General features: G+C 40.6%; 2 protein-coding genes across 4 annotated transcripts in view; both read left to right on the forward strand.

Moving 5' to 3' along the window:
• Window positions 1-18,850, forward strand: part of SPDL1 (spindle apparatus coiled-coil protein 1) — a 367,882-nt gene that overhangs the window by 277,751 nt on the left and 71,281 nt on the right. The window lies entirely within an intron of this gene.
• Window positions 374-2,540, forward strand: FOXI1 (forkhead box I1). Of its 2 annotated transcripts, none has more exons than XM_075509938.1 (2): window positions 374-947; window positions 1,987-2,540. In XM_075509938.1, exons 1-2 carry the CDS (start codon window positions 374-376, stop codon window positions 2,538-2,540), a joined length of 1,128 nt encoding a protein of 375 aa, XP_075366053.1. The 2 variants fall into 2 exon arrangements, with proteins under 2 accessions (XP_075366053.1, XP_075366054.1); XM_075509939.1 differs by having other exon boundaries at window positions 374-944; window positions 2,266-2,540.

Consider the following 18,850-nt stretch of genomic DNA (forward strand, 5'->3'; position numbering starts at 1 on the left):
AATGCTAAAGCTTCATTGTGAAAGGTGGAAAGAGGAGGATCCCTGATGAGGGGTTTTAACTTCAAGGCACCTTAGGCTTTCTTTATGTGCATCACATTAGTGGAAAATTCCTTCATTCATTTAAGAAGATAAACAGTTGTAACTTTCAGGTTTGGTTGATGTGACATCAGTGACTGGCTGGGACTGCCAGCATTCCAAAAAGGATATCGTCCTCATCTGCAGCCATTCAGGGTTGTGGGGTGGAGCCTGCAGCACAAGCTGAAACGTTTACAGGTGCATAAGTACGTAGGGAAGGGCACAGGTGATGCACCTGTCTGAGGAAAGGAGCACTAGCACAGGTGTGTCATAACTTATCAGCTGCCTGTATTAGAGCATGAGCTCCTTTGATCCACAAACGCACTCTTCACCACGCTGCAGCCCACAATTTCCAAACATTGGTCAAGAACCTCCAGAGATGAGTATCTACTATGAGAACTTTTTCCATCCACAGAACATCCCTAGTCCACAGCGACCGAGCACCTTTGAGACAACGGATTACAACGCCACTCCCAATCCCTACCTCTGGCTAAATGGACCTTCCATTACCCCACCACCATATCTCCCAGGATCCAATGCCAGTCCCTTCATTCCTCAGTCTTACGGGATGCAAAGGCAGCTCTTGCCTAACATGCACGGCTTGGGAGGAACTGACCTTGGCTGGCTTCCTCTGCCATCCCAAGAAGAGCTTATGAAGTTGGTTAGACCACCTTACTCCTACTCTGCACTTATTGCCATGGCTATCCATGGAGCACCCGAAAAGAGGCTGACTCTCAGTCAGATCTACCAGTATGTGGCTGACAACTTCCCGTTTTATAACAAAAGCAAAGCTGGCTGGCAGAACTCCATACGGCACAACTTGTCTCTCAATGACTGCTTCAAGAAGGTGCCCCGAGACGAAGATGATCCAGGTATAGCTCTCTCCCCCTCTTTTTCCCCCGCCTCTAATTAAACTTGGTTAATTTAAAAATGCCTAATATGTTGTAGGGAGACATAATAGCCTAGGTACAGGTCATACACATAGTAGCTCTTCTATTTTCATAGGTCTGAACTACAAGGCAACTATGCATAGTTGAGGTCTAAATCAGTGTTGCTATTAAATCTCTGCAGGGAAGGGGATTCTTTACTGCCCTAGGTCTTCCTGAGGACTGATCAATGTGCGGAGCATGAAGCTCAGCAAGAACAGGAGCAGTCTAACTGAGCAAGTCACATTCAAAACCCATTTGGTGTAATGCATACGACTTACGTCAAACTTAACTGGGAATTAATGGAAAGGGGATAAGGCAAACTCAGATTTGTCAAAGAAATCCAGTAGCTTTAGGGAGTCAACAATAATTCTCAAGAGGAGAGCAGGCTGCTTTTATTTTGTTTGTTTCAAATAGAGTTTTGCTTGGAATCACACCTCTGCCGTTTCCAACCCCTTGGCTGATACGTTGTCAGATTGTTCCTTTATTTATTGTTTTCTATCAATAGCTGTTGGGAACCATTGGGAACATTTGAAAGCCATTCAATTATGCTGCCACAGAGGGCCAAAAATCTGGTTCTGTCTCGTTAGAAACCTATCCTACCCCACTGAATCTGGAGGAGCAGCCCAGTATGGGATTTGATTACTCTCTGCTGTAAATTCAGAGGACCAGCTATATACTGAAAACTTCCTTCCCTCACCAAGAAAACAAAACAAAACAAAACAACAAGCCCTCCCGGTGGCTCCACCTGTAGTTTTACCTGTGTGAAGTCAGGGATAAAGGATACAGCCCAAAACTTTACACTTTTTTCTGAATTCAAGAGACTTCTGCTTTTGTGTGATTAAAAAATACGTATAGTTTTTGCTCATGCAATTGTTCTGTTTCTGTGAAATGAGAGAAACATTTCAAAGCCCTAGGAGACTGCTCTTTGCTGTCTGTGTGCATATTTTTAAACTAAAAATGTACTTTTGTCCCCCTTTGACAGGAAAAGGGAATTACTGGACTCTGGACCCGAACTGTGAGAAGATGTTTGACAATGGAAACTTTCGCAGGAAGAGGAAAAGGAAGTCTGACATTGGGGCTAGTGCTGCTACTCTTGCATCTGAGAAGTCAGAGGATAGTGCCTTGACTAGCAGCCCCAAAGCTGTAGAGCATCAGGATATCTTGGAGAACTCATCACCTGGGACTGACAATTCACCTGAGAAAGGATCTCCACCTCCATCTTCCAGTAGCCCATGCCTCAGTAACTTCCTCTCCAGTATGACTGCATATGTTAACGGCTCTAACTCAGTGAGCCGCTCAGTGCCTTTGGGACTCAACTCTGAACCCATTGACAAAATGGGACAGAATATGGTAGGCTTTAATTCCTACTCTCCACTCTCTAATATCCCCAGTCATGGTGTGGGAGAGTGGTCCAATTCTATGCCTTCTAGCCACCTTGGCTACAGCAACTCTGTGCTCAACCAGTTTAACACCCATTTTTACAGCAGTATCAGCACAAATAACACTCTGTATTCCAGGGAAGGAACGGAGGTTTAAATGAAGGATTCTAAGACACCAAAGTATAGCTATTTATGATAGGGAATGATCTGTGGGCAGATGATTAGCGTTAGCCTGTTGTCTCTGGGACCCACACTGCATCCTACCTTCTGACATCCGCAAACTTGTTACCCATTATACTTATTCAAATCGCAAACACTCCACACTCAGCAGCCCCACATAAAAAATCAGGAATCATAACAGCAAAAGTAGTGAAGAGTTCTCTTGAGACACTGCTTGTATTGCTGCCAACCATGGTCCTCTACAGATATCCTTGAGAAGTTACTGTTTGCCTTAGGCATGAAGCTTTTTCTGGCATGGTACTAATATCGCTATGCTTTTAAAGTGCTAATAGAAATGTGGTTATATCTCTAAATATCCTCTCTTACTGATATAGGTTGCCTGTACTAGACATGCTTAGCAAGTTCTTATTTGGCTAAAGTTATTCTGAGACACTGAAGGATCTATAATAAAAACTACTGTATAGTGAGTAACAACCAACACTTGAATGGTGAGTGCTGTCTTTGGTTTTCTCTAATACTAGTGCATACATTGTCTAAATTTTGATCCCCTTTCAACCCCAAGGGAAATATGGCTGTGAAGCAAGCTGGCATCATCATGGACACAACAGTCATTCTGAAACTGAAGGGAAGCATAACAAAATGTAATGGAATTGTCTTCTGCTGGTGCAGTTGGATCTTAAAGTTTTCAATTATAATTACAGGGTCCTTTTTTTTTTTTTTTTTTTTGCCTTACACATGCAAATCTATTCACATAAGGAAAACAGGATATGTCCTGAATGTATATATATTTAATACATGTTTTCTAAGAAGAAAATACTTTTGTTCTACCTTAACATTCTACGTGAGTCATTTCTACTGAGTAAAGAATTTTAATATTGAAGGGGGTAGGGGAGAAAAAAAGGGAGGTAGAAAGTTTAACCGTCTCTGAGTTTCAATTCCAAAGGCTGGATCTTTCAGAGCATCAATTGCAGATATTGTAAAAAGTCCCTGTACTGTTTGGGGTTTTTTTTCATTTTGTAAAAGTCCGTGCTGTTTGTCCTTGCGTAAATATTAGAAATAATGCTTATTTTTCCTACACTCTACTGTAGCCACAAACACCATTTCAAAATATATATCAAGTTTTTTCAAAACAAGACTTGAATCAAGTTCTACATTTATGGAGAGTAATACCTTAAACTGGGTAGCCTACAACATAGATAGGCAGCAAGTTTAACTGTTCACATCTGGGCACCAACCAGACTTTTGGAATGATAGAAAACATATTAATGCATTCTAATAGATACCATTTTGTCTTGGTTTGTTTTTTTTTTTAACTCTACATGGGTATAGTTTTGTTATGGGCCACCCCAGAAGCATTTTTAATAAAGCATTTGTGTAGAAGAGTGTGTACCTGTGTGTGTGTACTATACTACTTATGTCTTTAAAAGTCTCCTTAATAGTTTGACTTGAGCAATTTGCCTGAGGAAAGAGCAGTATAATAGTCACAGAAGGTCAGAGACTGAGATAGCATATGTCTAGGCAATCAAAATTTGCATGCCCGAGGAATACAATTGGCTGCTATTACGCAAAATACTACCACTAAATAAAAATCATCCTTAGAGTTTCCCTGCTGAGGCTAAGTAGTGCTGATCATTTAAAATTTCAGAAACCAGACTATATTTTCACATGCTAATTAGCCAATATGACTGCAATATTTTCTGCATTCTTACTTATTATTTATTTTTTATTTTTAAACTTTTTCACTATCAAGGCTGCCCTGACTATTCATAGTTTTGTACCCACTATGATAAGTTTTCACTTGGAAGTTGAAACGTACCTACACTGCTAACATTGTTGCTTAAGAAAAAAATAAAATGACCTTCTGGTGGTGTCCTTCTGCTGTGTATAAGTTTCTCTGGTCAGGCACATGCTGAGGCCAGAGCTGTAACTCCTTCCCGCAGAATTTTACAGCCCTTCCAAGAATCTCAGCCCAGTAGGTGGGCCACAGCATGCCCTGCAACTCAGCAGCTGGCAGCATTTGTTATACAGAGACTTGCTCATGTGACAACTGAGAAATGCATTCACTCAGTCCTGGTATGTCTTGGATTCAGCAGACATGCAACAAATTGCCAAGAAATACAGTTCCTGTGGAGTATATAGTTCACAAAACTGAGAGGAAATTGATTTCTTTAGCGCTGAAATGAAAAATGTTCTTTTATGGACTTACAGAGCATGTGTGGGGAAAAATAAGGTGCAAATTATGCTAAGAAGAATGATGTTGCTAAACAACAGCAGATAGTAAAAAGCAACTCCTTTGTCACCCAGCATTTTGTTTGACTCTCATAGTTCCCAGTCCCAAATAATAAAAGGAAATCCATATAGGTATGCAAATGGACAAGAGTTTGCCTCATTGCTTCCCAGGCACTGTCAACCAAATACCACTTCCAGCTTACGCCTCATGAGGAAGTGCTGCCAACATGCCAGTTCTTCACAGCCAAAGGTATGTTTTCCAGTGGGTTCCCTGACCACAGAGATTAATTAGCTCCCCTGCGACCATTCAGCTGGCTTGACACATCAGCTCAGCTGATGAAGCTTCTGTTCAAGGAGGAGTGGAAAGATGATTGCATGGGCTGTAATCCTATTTCTCCTCAAAACAGAACTACTTTGTAACAAAACAAATTAGAAGCACTCTTCTTCATCTGTATTTTTGTGGTTTTCAGAGAGAATTGGCTTTGATAACCAGCCATATGGATACGTTCCTGGAGCTACTGCACATCAGTCTAGCACCTGCAGGGAAACTTAACTACTCATATGAGCAGCAGCACTGCTCTGTCAAAGGTAATGCTCTTATTCGTGTATTTTACCAGTATGGTAAACATATGACTTTTGGAGGGAAAAGGTGTAGGGGTTTTTTAGGGGTGGTTTTTTGGCTTTTTTTTTTGTTGTTTTAAAGTATGTTATTAAAGAACCCATTAAACTAGGACCTGTAACTAAAATATATTTAAAACACTGGTGATCTTTACAGACCTATAGTCTGGTTTACAAACATATTTACTGATTGATGCAGCTTGAAAAGAGAATTTGGACTACAAGAACTCTGAGTACTTTTGTCTGTAAAGATTATTGATTGCTTATTTCTTTCCTAGAGTGTGTTTCTTGTTGAGATGCAGCTATCTTCACATACCACTGTGGACACTGTGTTCCATGACTCTGCAATTATTTGTTCCTGGATTAAACGTCAAGTTAACTCTTAAAGGCTGCTCCCATCTTACCACAAACACATCCAGCCCTAAAGTGCTCAGAATAGGTTACTACTTGCTTTCCTTCTGCCATAATAAAACTGCAAATACTAGAAGACTTCACTGGCAGGCAGGGTGTCTTGACTAATGATAAATGAGTAATGAGTTGCTACGTATGTCTGAGGTATACTGCTGCTGAATCCCTGGGGCAGCTTCACTGTCATTGACCTCATCAGAAACACCTTCCCTGGGTTCTGATTCCACAGTTTCCTGGTTCTATGTCCTGGGTCTGCAGCAGTGGAGCCTCTGACTCTTCAGCCCTGGCTCTGGTACCAGGGAGGGTGTTAAAACCCAAACCATGCTAGCAATTTGAGGTTTCACAGCAGAGATTTGGGCAGCCAGAGATCCCTTGTACCACAGCCTCAAGGTTGTTCCACCTACTCATGGGATCAGTTGCAAACCCTGGAGTCCTGCAATACAAGGTGCTGCTTTAGCTGAGAACATGGAGCTTTCAGGGTCCTTTGTGCCCCAGCAGTCCAGGTAGACCCCCATCTAAACTCAAGAAATTTTGCTAAAGCTGTTACACTACGAACAGAATGTTTTGTAATCAACAATCTTTATTTACAAAAAACCACAACCAAACAAAAGAACCCACTAGATTTAAGGAAAATGAAGCCACGAGGTAACATAAATGTGAGACTCGCTCATCTGCCAAATCCAAACCAGTTGGTTGATCAGCTAGTTGCAGGCAGCTTAGGAGAAGGGTACACAGGAGCAACATTAGGTCCAAAGTTTGCACTAATCATGAGGATGCAATGGAGACCTGTTAGCAGTAAGATCTGCTAAATCTCTTGTTACAGTCAATATGCAGGAAATGTAATTAATATGCATGGCAATTTACTCTGTGCTTCATATTTATTTTAAGGATCAAGCTTGTTGTGGAGCTTTTTACTGGATTAGGCAAAGTAGTCAAAGATCATTCTGTGCTGGTATTTACTTTATTAATGGTAATGATTTGCATAGATTATGAATGCGGGGTTTAACATTCTCTTTGAAGCTGCTGCTTCACTGTTCTGCCTGCATGTGAACTTTCTGCCACTCATCACCCCTTCCTGTAGGTGATTAGTGCCTTTTGCATCCTGATAACTCTACCTGCACAAATGCTTAAGTAATCATTTCTTACTTTGATTCAGTCAGAGTGAACCAGGCTCAAGAAAAATGCTACTAAGACTTGCTAACATTAACCTAAATAGTTTGTGCTGAATCAATTTTGGGGTGATCATGATGAGAGACTTCAGTGTGCAGACGCATCATGCTTTGTGACAGGCTGCAGGGCTGGGGGACAGAACCTTCACCATTTCATCAGTGGCACATCAGCACACACTGTCCTGTGAAACCATTTTGTAAGAAAGAGGAAAAATTTGGCGTAGCATTGCAAACCATGGTTTCTTTCTGTAAGCAATGGGATACTTCTAAATCACACACCAGGAAAAAAAAAATCTAAAATGCTGCAGCCTCTTGAAACAGTGATGAACACTCTTTCAATGCTCTGTAAGCAATTAATGATATAAATGCCTGGTTATTGTTTACCTAGTTTTCCAAATGTAGCATGACCTTCTTAGTTCTTTGATCATGCATGAAAAAAATATTAGAAACAGGAAATGCAGGACACTGTGTAAAATATCGTAAAAAGAGTCTGCAAATACTTAGGTTTCATTCATACCTGCTTTATAAAACAAACATCTAAGACTAATATTCTTACAAAGTAGGAGAAGAGTAAAGCTAGACCACAAGGCTTAAAGATTTGTATTTAACTGTAGGATTCTGGAATGCCTGACCTTCCAGATGACAAACTGATGAGAGCTTAAATGTTACTCCTTGTTTAAAGACGACACCAAGAGGTGTGGTGCAGGTATCTGTAAAGGAAAATCACATTCCAGTCCTGCCGGTATTTACTTCTCCAGCAAATAGCAATGGGGACTTTGCCAGATACATTCTGAATCACAATGCACTAACCTTTCTCTCATGATGGGATGCATTATGAAATTCTTCACTGTTTAGTAGTGTCAATAGTTTCTTTGTTGCTTCATGTGAAAACATTCCCAGGTGAGGAAAATATTGAACTTCTTCCCAGTAGGTTTGCCAAGTCATAACTGCCAGTTTATGGCACTTTACAGCAATCCTTACAACTGTTTCCAATGGAACTTAGAAACAGCTGACCCAGACCTATGTGATTTTTTGCCGAAGTACCTGCACCTCAAGATCTGTAAAGTATGAACCAAGAGCCTGCTGTACACTTCTCATAACCTCTAGCTTTCCCTGCTTTAAGTGCTGACAACTGCAAGAATCTGTATTGCTGTAGTCCCGGAGGAATTGCTGTTAAGCACATCTCAGTTGGTACTTGTCATGTGCCAGGAACCTGCAGGGCTGTCGGTACCTGGACAGAAAGACACTTACATTTTGCTTATTTTGTTGCGGATCTAGTTGTAAGGTGGTAAGGACTTTCATCTACCCAAACAACCCTTCCTGAGCGGATTTGCACAATATACTGCCTGCTGATATCCTGTGCAAATTAATTTGCAGAATACTTCTCTAAAACTAATTTTTGCGTGTCTTGTGTTGGATAAATTGCAGTACAAATTATGCTTTACTTCAGCTTGGTTTTAATTCTTTTTAAAACCTAAAAGCATTCCTCTCCAAATCTTTTTGCAGCATACTATTGTTTTAGTCTTGTGCAGCATACGATATCCATTGCTCTTTAAGAAGCAAGGCGGCAATTCAAGCCAACTCTAGAAGTAGCTAATCCTAATTTCTAACCTGCATGTTACTCATTTCCTATTTAAGTTAATTGGTAAAAAAATATTAATTGTTCCTTTGACAAAGATTCTTGATAAAATCTCTTGTGGAGTAGTCTTGCAAAGTACCAAGAACCCCATATCCTCTCTATTTAAACTGAAACTGGAGGACTCAGCTCCTTGCCTCTTTAAGCCATCACTGACTGATGCATCTCACCCTGCAAAGCACACTACCAACATGTGGGCATCAGAACCCCTCTAACGCCCTTTGGCTTCAGAAGGCCTCTGCAAGTACACAGTAGTTTGCTGGATTGGGGCGTAAGGCAGTGATTAACTGATGGATTATTTTTCCTGATTTTTCTTTTACAATGGTATTGGTATATACCCCTCTAAAATGCTTCCCCACTCACTGAAATTTTTCTCTGCTCAGAGAGATAAACACTGTCTTTTGTCAGAAATGACTGTCAGATGAGCAAAAATTGAACCTGTTGCCTGCTAAGTCTTTACCAAAATCTAGTACTGGAAATGGTACATGGAACTCAGATACTTAATTTTCTCTTTGTAGTAGCAGAAACTAAATGAATGGAGAGCTGAAGAATCTTTACAGGTGTCTAAAGCACTTGTAGGGTGTGCATGTGCATAGCAGAGCATATTCATAATCCTGTTTAACATTAATAAGATCTTATTTTCAACTTCTTTTGCTCTTCCTTTTTCTGTTCTTGCTCCAGCAATTTTACAGCCACCAGCTTTTTAGTTTACAATTTTATGTCTCCAGTTGATGTTAGGAATCTGATATTCTTAGCATGGCCACGAATCAAGCAGGCCATCTAACTGCTTTGATTTAAATTAGTAGCACAAAAATCAAGCCAGAGTTGATCTGATCTTTTACCCCTTTTTTAACTTAATAAAACCCATTTTTTTAACCTATTATCGTCACTGGAATAATCAACAGAACAGCTGAATAGCATAAGCCTGAGCCAATTTTTAGGATAAGCATATGAGTAAACATAAACATGCCAAGAAAAAAAAAATTGTTGAGGACATGCTAAATTAGACCAGGATCTTTTTGGTTCAAGCCACAATCCTTAGATTTTTTTCTGAAAGTATTTGTATCTGTCTCCCATCTGTCCCTCTAATTGTTCTCAATCTCTTACTGTTCATTTTTAGTCTCAAGTTTAGGATGGATGACAGTTGCTAACCTGCCTCTCTTAATTCAAAGCAACAAAGCTGTTGTTACCACAGGCTCTTAGGTCGTGCTTAGGAAATGAGTGCTTTCTATGCTGCAGTTATAACCTTTCTGCTAGAACAGATGTACCCTTGTTACTTGTAATCCCATGGAATCCCACCTCTGACAACCATGGAAAAGGAGGTATTATAGGTATATATTCTTCTCTGAGTAAAAAAGATGCATGTGAGCGGGTAGTGATGCAATCCAAAACTAATAGAATACCATATAACTGAGCTACTAATCATTTTGGTCCCAGTTAAAAGTTTGTGATCCATATAATTGAATTGCCTATACCATCCTTGCTGTATCTTAACTTACCTAACAGTATTCTAGCTCTCTGGATGGGTTTCCAGATTTAAGTTTAGGAGCCATGCTTATTAACTTCATGTCCTTAAAATGTCATATGGCATTGCTTTTACCTGTTAAATGTCCATTTCACACCAGGTGCAACTGCAGATGAAGTGGGGAATGTGAATGATTTAAATATTATAGTGGGCATGTAGGATTGCCATAGTAGGCTGAAACAGATCAGACCTGCAGTTAGTAGGGCAGCACATTCACACAACAGCCAGAGTCAAAGTCACAAGGGAAAGTACAAGAGGCAGTGCAAAATCAGCTACCTCAGTTCATACAATCATAGAACCAGGAGGCTAGGAAATTCTGTATATATGCATTTTGCTCATAGGAAAACAAATAGCTTATATAGTGTAAGCTGAGTGCATTTTAAATGGAAATGGTTGCCAGAACAAATAGTGAAGTCTGCCTGCTGCACAGTTTCTTAATGTTGGAAGCGGTCCTTCATTTCTGCTAAATGTTTCAGAGGCAATCTGAAGGGAGCACCCTAACCCTAGGATGACAGAAGCTTTCTGCACTTAATGTCTTTTAAATTTTTTTTAAATATGCTTTCACTATGTGACAAAGACTGTGAGCACTATTCTTCAAATATTAGGTGTGCTTTGGTTAGGTAACTGCCCCGAACTGTTACGGCTGTCATTCAATCCTTTCCAGCCAAAAATCTCTCCCGCTGCCTCCTAGTTACTAGTAATGAGTCACAGTAATTAGCTCCCCTTGCTTCTGTTCCTCTGGCAGATTCCAGAAGATAAGTAAGGTAAGCAGGCACTAAGCAGGTGTTAGCATCAACCTCTGCATGTGTAGTTCCAAGAGGTAAACAAAGCTAAACCTTGGCATGCTGATACTTTCCATGAAGAGCTGTCAGAAGCTCTGATGTAACTACATGCCACATCAGGAAAGTTTTTCCCCGTGTTTGAAATTGTGTAGGTGACCTATGATATCAGCATGTCCAGCTGGACTAGTAACATGCTTTTACTCCTGCAATGCCACCAGTTGCTGAAGCAATCTGCTCAACATTGTATGCCAAAAGTTTCATGGCAACATTACACAGATAGTAGCTAATTATACATTGCCCAATAAATGAACTGATGTACGCTTCCAGGCAGCGCATTGAAAGAGAGGGGTAACATTTGTGTCGTCAGGGAAAGCTTTCCATACATTCTGCATACAGGTTCATCTAGGACCCAAAATTTCCTCTTCTCAGGATGTCCCACAAAGCAATGGAGGCTATTTGGACTGCAGCACGATGAGAGGTACAAAGCTGCTGAGTTTATTTCTTTTTGTTGCCTTTGTAGTGGTGTAGATTTGTTGTGACAAAGTACGAGTAACACAGAGCAGTAGGGTAATACTGATGTGCCTTACAGCTCAGTAGCTATTTTTTACGCTGTTGTTTGAACAATGTGTTCTGACATGAGCAGCCTATTGTTTGTTAGTTCATGACAAGAGTTTTGTGTATGCAAACTTGCATGCAAATCAGGCTTAATTTATTATGTTTCCCTCCAATGAGAGTGGAGGGAAAAAAGCAAACACCTTTTAGCTTCAGCAATACATTTTCCTATGAATAGAGCAGCTATTAAATGATTTATGGAAAGAATGCTAAGAATGCAAGAAGTTCAAAGAAGGTGGAACAATATCTTTTTTTTCCTTGTCAGCTGGAAACCTGGTTATTTAATGCTGATAATGCCATCATCTACCTTGACTTAAACCATCATGCCCATAAGACATACCTGCATTTCACTGTATCACAAGTGGGCAGATAGCTAATCTCTCTTACTCTTATTTTTAAAAAAAGTTTAGCACAATTCTTGCATGGAAGGAGAAAGGATGCAGGGTTTGATATTTACTCAGTCTCTCTGTCTGTTGCTTTGTAGGCTTCTGTAGGGGACAGTGTGGCTTCAGCTGCAAATGAGGGTATTCTGAGATCCTTCCCTACCCTAGGCCTGCCACAACTGTGAATAGCCCTATTTAGCTCAGGTCTGAGGAATTCCCCTGGATCTGCCTTTTGATTTTGGCACTGGAAACAAGTGTTCCTTGGCCAGATTGGGGATGTCTTTGGGATGCTCAGACTTCTTTAACCCCTGAACTTGCATGATGATTTCCCTCCTGTAGTGAAATAGGTAACATTTCCACAAAGGTGAGGTTTTTAGGGTCGTCTTTGTTGTTCAGATGATATTACATAATTTAACAGAAAATCATATAACTACAAAATTCTACAGGATGAGTTAAAATTAATACTAACAAGCTGGCCTTATCACAGATCTTCCTTTGAGTTAAATTGGGTAGACCTACTTTAATGAGCAACAAAATGAGCATTATTGTTCATTTAACTTTATTGGGTTAATTCCTATGCAATTCTAGCAGGTTAACAATACAAACATGCATGCTAAATGAGAAATATGTCTCTTTATGTGGACTGAATGACACTTGTAAAAGATGGTGAACAAACATGTGTCCTGCATGCAGATGCAAATATTGGAAACTACCAATTCCTGGGATGCTACATGACCCGTACTATTTTCCATCAAATATTTAATCTCTCTGCCTCTGTATAATAGGAAAACTTCAGAGCAAAATTTATCTGACACTTTTCTTGTCACCTATAGAAAACTTACTGGGTTGCAACAGGGTTAGTCTTGTGTGTTCTAAAATCCCAGGTTCTTTGATAGGACTAGCATGCCTATTTAATTATTTCTCTGAAAAAGTATCTCACTTTGCACAGAGCGCCATCTCCACTCATAGTACCCTGGTAGACAGCGTACAGAGTTACACCTCTAAAAGATGTTATAAACTGAGACTGTTTTAACTTATATGTCATCTCACATGCAACCTCAATAGTAAAGAGGTGAGTTCACTTCTTACTTGGTCTAAGCATTAAGTTTTATTGATCCCAGATTTGTTCTAAGGAAAAATGCAAAGCTTACAAAACCTGAACATTTTTCCAGGACCACAACATCATCTCCTGTTCTGCTTGGAAGTGGCAAATATGAGCTAACTCTGGCTCATTATGGAGCAAGATACTCTTCAAATCTGGATTTATGTAATCCTGTCTCCATGAATCTTAAGTAGATATGTGATAAGCAAGCATGCAGAACGGTCATTGTTTTCCTGGTACACCATGTGTATCCTTCAGTATTTTTAAAGTACTTTGGTATAAATTGGATGCAGCCAAAGAGCATGACAACCTGTCATCTTCTCCCCACAAGCAAGGATAGGACAATGTGAGTCATCTGCAGGTTTGCTTGCAATATGTTATTTCTCATTTTCATATAGAATGTTATTTACAGCAAATATTGTGAATTTATGCAATTTTGGATGTTAGTATTTATGCAAATAAATATGCAAAGGCAAATAAATATGTCTTTTATCCCCTGACAAGTTAGTAAGGTAGCCCTTAAATGTTGAAAGTCCTCAGACTACTGTCAGTCGGGACTTTTTTTTTCCCTCCATTGAAGTGTATTTAACATTCCTAACTCTGCGCAGAAGGGGAAAAATAAGTTCATAGCTGTGGAAAAACCTGTTGATGACAACTAATAATATGAAAACGAAGCAGTCAAGCAGGCTATGAATAGCATAGGCTGGGAGTACTTAAACAAAAGCAAAGTTAGAAATGCAGTGATAGAAACAAGAAAATTCTGGAACATGAGTGAAACAGAAGCCATCAGTTGTGATCAGATTAATCCTTTAATACTGCTGTTATTTCCTTGCTGCCATGTGGGACAGGTGATGGCTGGAATGGCCTGTTATCCCAAATAACTGCTTAGAGGGGGAATAACATCAACAAACATGATAGAGAAAGGGCTAACCTAAACCCTGGAGTGTGAATTCAGAGCACCAATGAGCAAACAAAAAGTCTGCAACTCGAGAATTTTCCAAGTTTTTGTTTTAGACACAAGTGACAGCAGAAGTATATAACTACTTCCTGTGATTTGGGAACATTAATGTTACAGTGGTTTCTGTATGACTTTTAGAGTTCCTTGGGTGTTTGGGGTGCCATTATTCTTATTTACATGATCCAACAGTAAAGTTGTCCACTGTATTACTACATTTTTACAATATATTTATTGAGATTATTCATCTGCTAACTAGTTTGGGTTTGCAGATTGTATTTGGAAAGGACATTTTTCACCTAAAATTTATAAAAAGGTTTGATATTAGATTTCGGTGGACAGCTATATGTACAAAACACACACGTCTGTGTACTATGTGCAAAGAATTCTGCAAATATGTACCGACTGGATTTGAATTATATCAGGTAAAGCAGTTAAGCAAGTGCTAAGCTTTAAGTACTCCCGAAGTTCTATGGAAATGAAATTTAAACCCCAGCATACTGTCTCCAAATTGTGCTTGTTGAACTCAGTGTTTTTCTGGTAAGGAAAAAAAAACCAACCCAAAACAAACAAAAAAAGAGTGGTATTACCCTGTCTCCATTCACTGCTTCTCACATTCCTATAATAAGCCAGAGGATTTAAGGACAGGAGCAGTACTTTGTGGAGGAAGGGTGAGACTGACTAGGCAAGGGCTGGGAAATAACTCAGGAACTCTTTAAACTAACATTGCCACCAAGTCACAAAGTTTCATCTGTGGTCTCACGTAATTCCAGGCAAATTCTGTATTTAGCTAAACTGCTCTGTAGCGGATTGATGCACGGACTCTGATAGAGGGGTAAATCGAAGACCCTTTATTGAAAATATTCCATGGCCTATATACTTTCTAATTGTTTATACACGCGCTCCTGAGAGAACTCTTATTCGTCTACCTGTCTTGTCCACGCGCCCCCCATGTGTCCCTTCAGCTAATACTCCTAATACAGATTGGCTGTCTCCCTGCAACCCTGCAGTTCCTTCCCCCACAACAAAGGTGTTCCAGACACACTGTCTCCTTTTTTTGGATGTGACCTGGACCCTCAGTACTTCAATCTTGTTAACCCTTTCACTCCCGCAATGCCTAATTCCTCCTCAATTCCCCCTTTTTGTTTTTCAACAACATATATTTTTGCACCATTTTCTGCAACATTCCTTGAACAAGGTACATAAAACAAACAACAAGGTACATAAAAATATATCGATAACCAATAACCCAGTTTTTAACAATGATTCAGTTATCTCAATCCTCAAAGCAGGCACTAACATTACTGGTGGTAGAATAACCTTTACCTGCAGCTAGCACTCCACTTGCTTCTTTTTGTATTAACCCTATCTCATCTATAGGCAATCCTACAAGACATGTATGGAATGGTTGTTCCGGTCGTTCCATGGATACACAAAAAGCAGTTTGATTCAGTGTTCCTGCTAAAGACACCCATATGTTGCTACTGTTCCAGGCTATCGTTGACATGGGGTTCGCTGCTGTTATGGTCATCAGCGTCAGCAGTCCCCATGTCATTAGCAAGGGCAGGCTTGTCGGTGTCTTTTTGATTCGCTTTTTCAAGGGCCGGTCTTACACATCGAGTGGGGATCCAGCGTGGTCCTTGCTCTGTGGAGACACAAGCATATCCTCGACCCCGTGTTATTAATGTATAAGGTCCTTCCCACGTGGGGCCTTGTGGGGAATGTGGAATGCCTGTTACATGTACTACACCCCATAGCTGTAAAAAGCGTTGGTTTTTCTGGCTAATGTATCCAGGCCCGTTATCTGTTTTGATAGTAGATGGCACCAAGTATTCTTTGTACATCGTTTAGACTGCTGACTTCCCACTTCAAGGCCACTCTCTGAGGTTCAACAGCATGTTCCATGATTTTCCATCCTAAGTAACGCCAGGGGAGTTCCTTTTGCACCTTCTCAGGTGTCACTTTTAATCCAAATTTCTGTAATGCTTGAACTGTGTCTTTTACTACTAACTGTAAATTGTCTACAGAAGCCCCAGCAATGAGTATATCATCCATATAATGATATATTAGTATTTGTGGGTATTGTTCTCAAACCCCAGAGAGTGCTCTTGCAACATATACTTGACATATTGTGGGACTATTTTTCATGCCTTGAGGCAAGACCGTCCAGTGATATCGTTGCATGGGTTCGCTGTTGTTAATTGAGGGAACTGAAAAACCAAATCGAGGGCAGTCTTGGGCCGCTAAAGGAATTGTAAAAAAGCAATCCTTCAAGTCCATCACTATTATTGGCCAATTCGCAGGAATCATAGTAGGAGAAGGGAGTCCCGGCTGCAAAGCCCCCATGCTTTCGATCACTGCATTGATTTGCCTCAAGTCATGTAACAATAGCCATTTACCGCTTTTTTTCTTTATAACAAACACAGGGGTATTCCATGGACTTGTAGTTGGAACAATGTGACCTTGTTGTAACTGGTTTTGCACTAAATCATTCAGAGCACGGATCTTTTCGTTTGTGAGGGGCCACTGATCCACCCAGACAGGCTCATTAGTGATCCATTGTAGTGGAATGGTAGGCCACGCTTCAGTGATCCCCATTAAAAATTCTGTGTGCTGATAGTGACTCCCCAGGAGCAGAGAACATCTTGCCCCCAAAGAATCAGCGGTACAGCAACAACAAAAGGGCGAGTAGCTGAGACCTGGCCTTCAGGCCCAATGACTTGTATCATATATACGCTTTGATATGAAGTGGTGGTCCCTCCAATACCAGATAGGGCAGAGGCAACTTCTTTTATTGGCCATCCTTGGGGACATTTTGCTTTTGAAATTACTGTTACATCTGCTCCAGTATCTATCATGCCCTGTAGTTTGATAGTTCTAGGCGTCCCTTGGTCATTACTTAAAGTACATGTTAACATAGCCATTGTGACTGTACTGTTTGGGCCCATAAGATCAAGGACGTTCCTGTGGAGCCAAAGCCACCTTTTCCTCTTTTAACTGAATCTGTTACTGGAACTTGACTTCTAAACGGTACAAGCTGTGCTATCCGGCTGCCTTTTGGAATGACAACTGGAGGAGAGGGAGTCCATATCATTGCTTGTATCTGGCCCTCATAGTCTGCAACGAGGACTCCAGGGAGCACAAAGAGTCCTTTCAAAGTCACACTAGAACGTGCCAATAACAAGGCACTTAAACCGCCCCCTCAGGGGTCCCCTTGCATTCAATGGCACTTGGTATACGGTCTGGTCTTCTATTATTACTTCAGCATCTGTGGTGACATCCATTCCGGCGCTTCCTGCAGTTCAGCCTCGCAGGCCATTGCTGTTGTCATGGCTTGCTGAGGCATTTGTGTCTGTGCGTGCCGCTGGCTCGCGCTGGTTTGGAAGTTTCCCTGAATTAATTTGCCATTTTTACCCCATTTGGAACGGCACTGATTAGCATAGTGACGCCCCTTCCCACATCGGGGGCAAACTCCAGGTCCTGAGTTTTGAATTTGGTTTACGTTTGGGCAATTGCACTTAAAATGTCCTGTCTTCCCACACCTAAAACAGGCTTTATTATCAAATCTCAAGGCTTCGAATGCAGAGGCCATGGCTTGAGCCTGATGTTCGAATGACCCAACCTTCTGACAGGCCTCCATCATTTTTGTATTTTCTACGGCTAACTTCATTAACAACACTTCCCTTGCTGCTTCATTTTCAACTTGCTTCTCTATTGCTTCTTTCAGCTTATCTGGTCCAGGTGATTACTTTGTGCGGACTCTCCAACCGCTGATTATACGTTCAGCCAGGCTCCACTACCGGTCGCTCTCTCCCGCGATTCTGTCCCGCAGACTTCAAGTTTCTGTCGCCCAGACTTCATGTCCCTGTTCGGGTGCCATTTGTAGCGGATTGATGCACGGACTCCGATACTGCTCTATGGTACATTTTCATCGTATATTCCAAGAAAGAATATATGAAAATTTTAAGCTGTTTCAAATTCTCAAGTATTTTAAAAATAAGTGTTTGTTGGGGGAGGGAGACGGGCTGCATTATATAACTTTCAACATGGTCTACCTTGCTCACTACTTTTTCCCAAAGCTGATGAACAAAGGAGAACGATTTACACTGAATCAGGGTTCATAGCTGATACCAGAACAGCTTATACTCTAGATTCACTCTGTCCTCTGGGTCTTTTGCAAGCTTTAATCATGTAATGTAGATGCACACTTGGGTTGAAAAGGAGTCACTGGCACTTTGGAGTTGGCAGTTATTTTTAAGACAGTGGGATAATTACAGTGCTAGAATAGAGAAAACGAGCCATGTACAAATTAAAAATGGAAATTAAATACATGTGTAATTAAATACCAATAATGGAACAGCCCAGTTTTAAAGGTTGCTTATGAAACTGCATCAGAGTTGGTGAAAAGGGCCAAAAGTTACTCCTGGAAGCAGGCTTTTGCCAGTTGCTGGTTATTATCTCTCAGTGTAGCTGAAGCTGCATTACAAATTTAAGGTAGACTTGTGAACTAAAGTAAATGTATCTGCTTGCACTCCACACAGTAAAATACATTGACATCCGCTTCTGTTGCCTAGAGTTTCTGCAGAGTTCCAGAGCCTGGGAACCTGTAGTATTTCACTAATTGATATTTGTTGTAGACTAAATCTAGCTGGAGTATGTCTGCTCCTGCTGCAATAATACTATGGATTCCAGTTCAAATGGCACTCAGATGTGCCCCCAGATAGAGATTCACTGTAGTAACTACAGCACCTAATTGAAGTCACCCTCTTCAGTCAGTAACATGGTTCGTTTACTTCCACAGTTGAAAAGGAAAAAAAATCCTCCTTTAAATTACTCCCTAAAAAGAAAATCCACCTGATAACCAAACA

This window comes from Mycteria americana, chromosome 8 (genome assembly GCF_035582795.1).
Source record: "Mycteria americana isolate JAX WOST 10 ecotype Jacksonville Zoo and Gardens chromosome 8, USCA_MyAme_1.0, whole genome shotgun sequence".
NCBI lineage: Eukaryota > Metazoa > Chordata > Aves > Ciconiiformes > Ciconiidae > Mycteria > Mycteria americana.

What these genes read in the sequence shown, in the direction of transcription:
- FOXI1 (XM_075509938.1), top strand. Translation starts at nt 374, where the DNA reads ATGAGCTCCTTTGATCCACAAACGCACTCTTCACCACGCTGCAGCCCA. An exon ending in CCGAGACGAAGATGATCCAG is followed by an intron (nt 948 to 1,986) that starts GTATAGCTCTCT and finishes CCCCTTTGACAG; the next exon opens with GAAAAGGGAATTACTGGACT.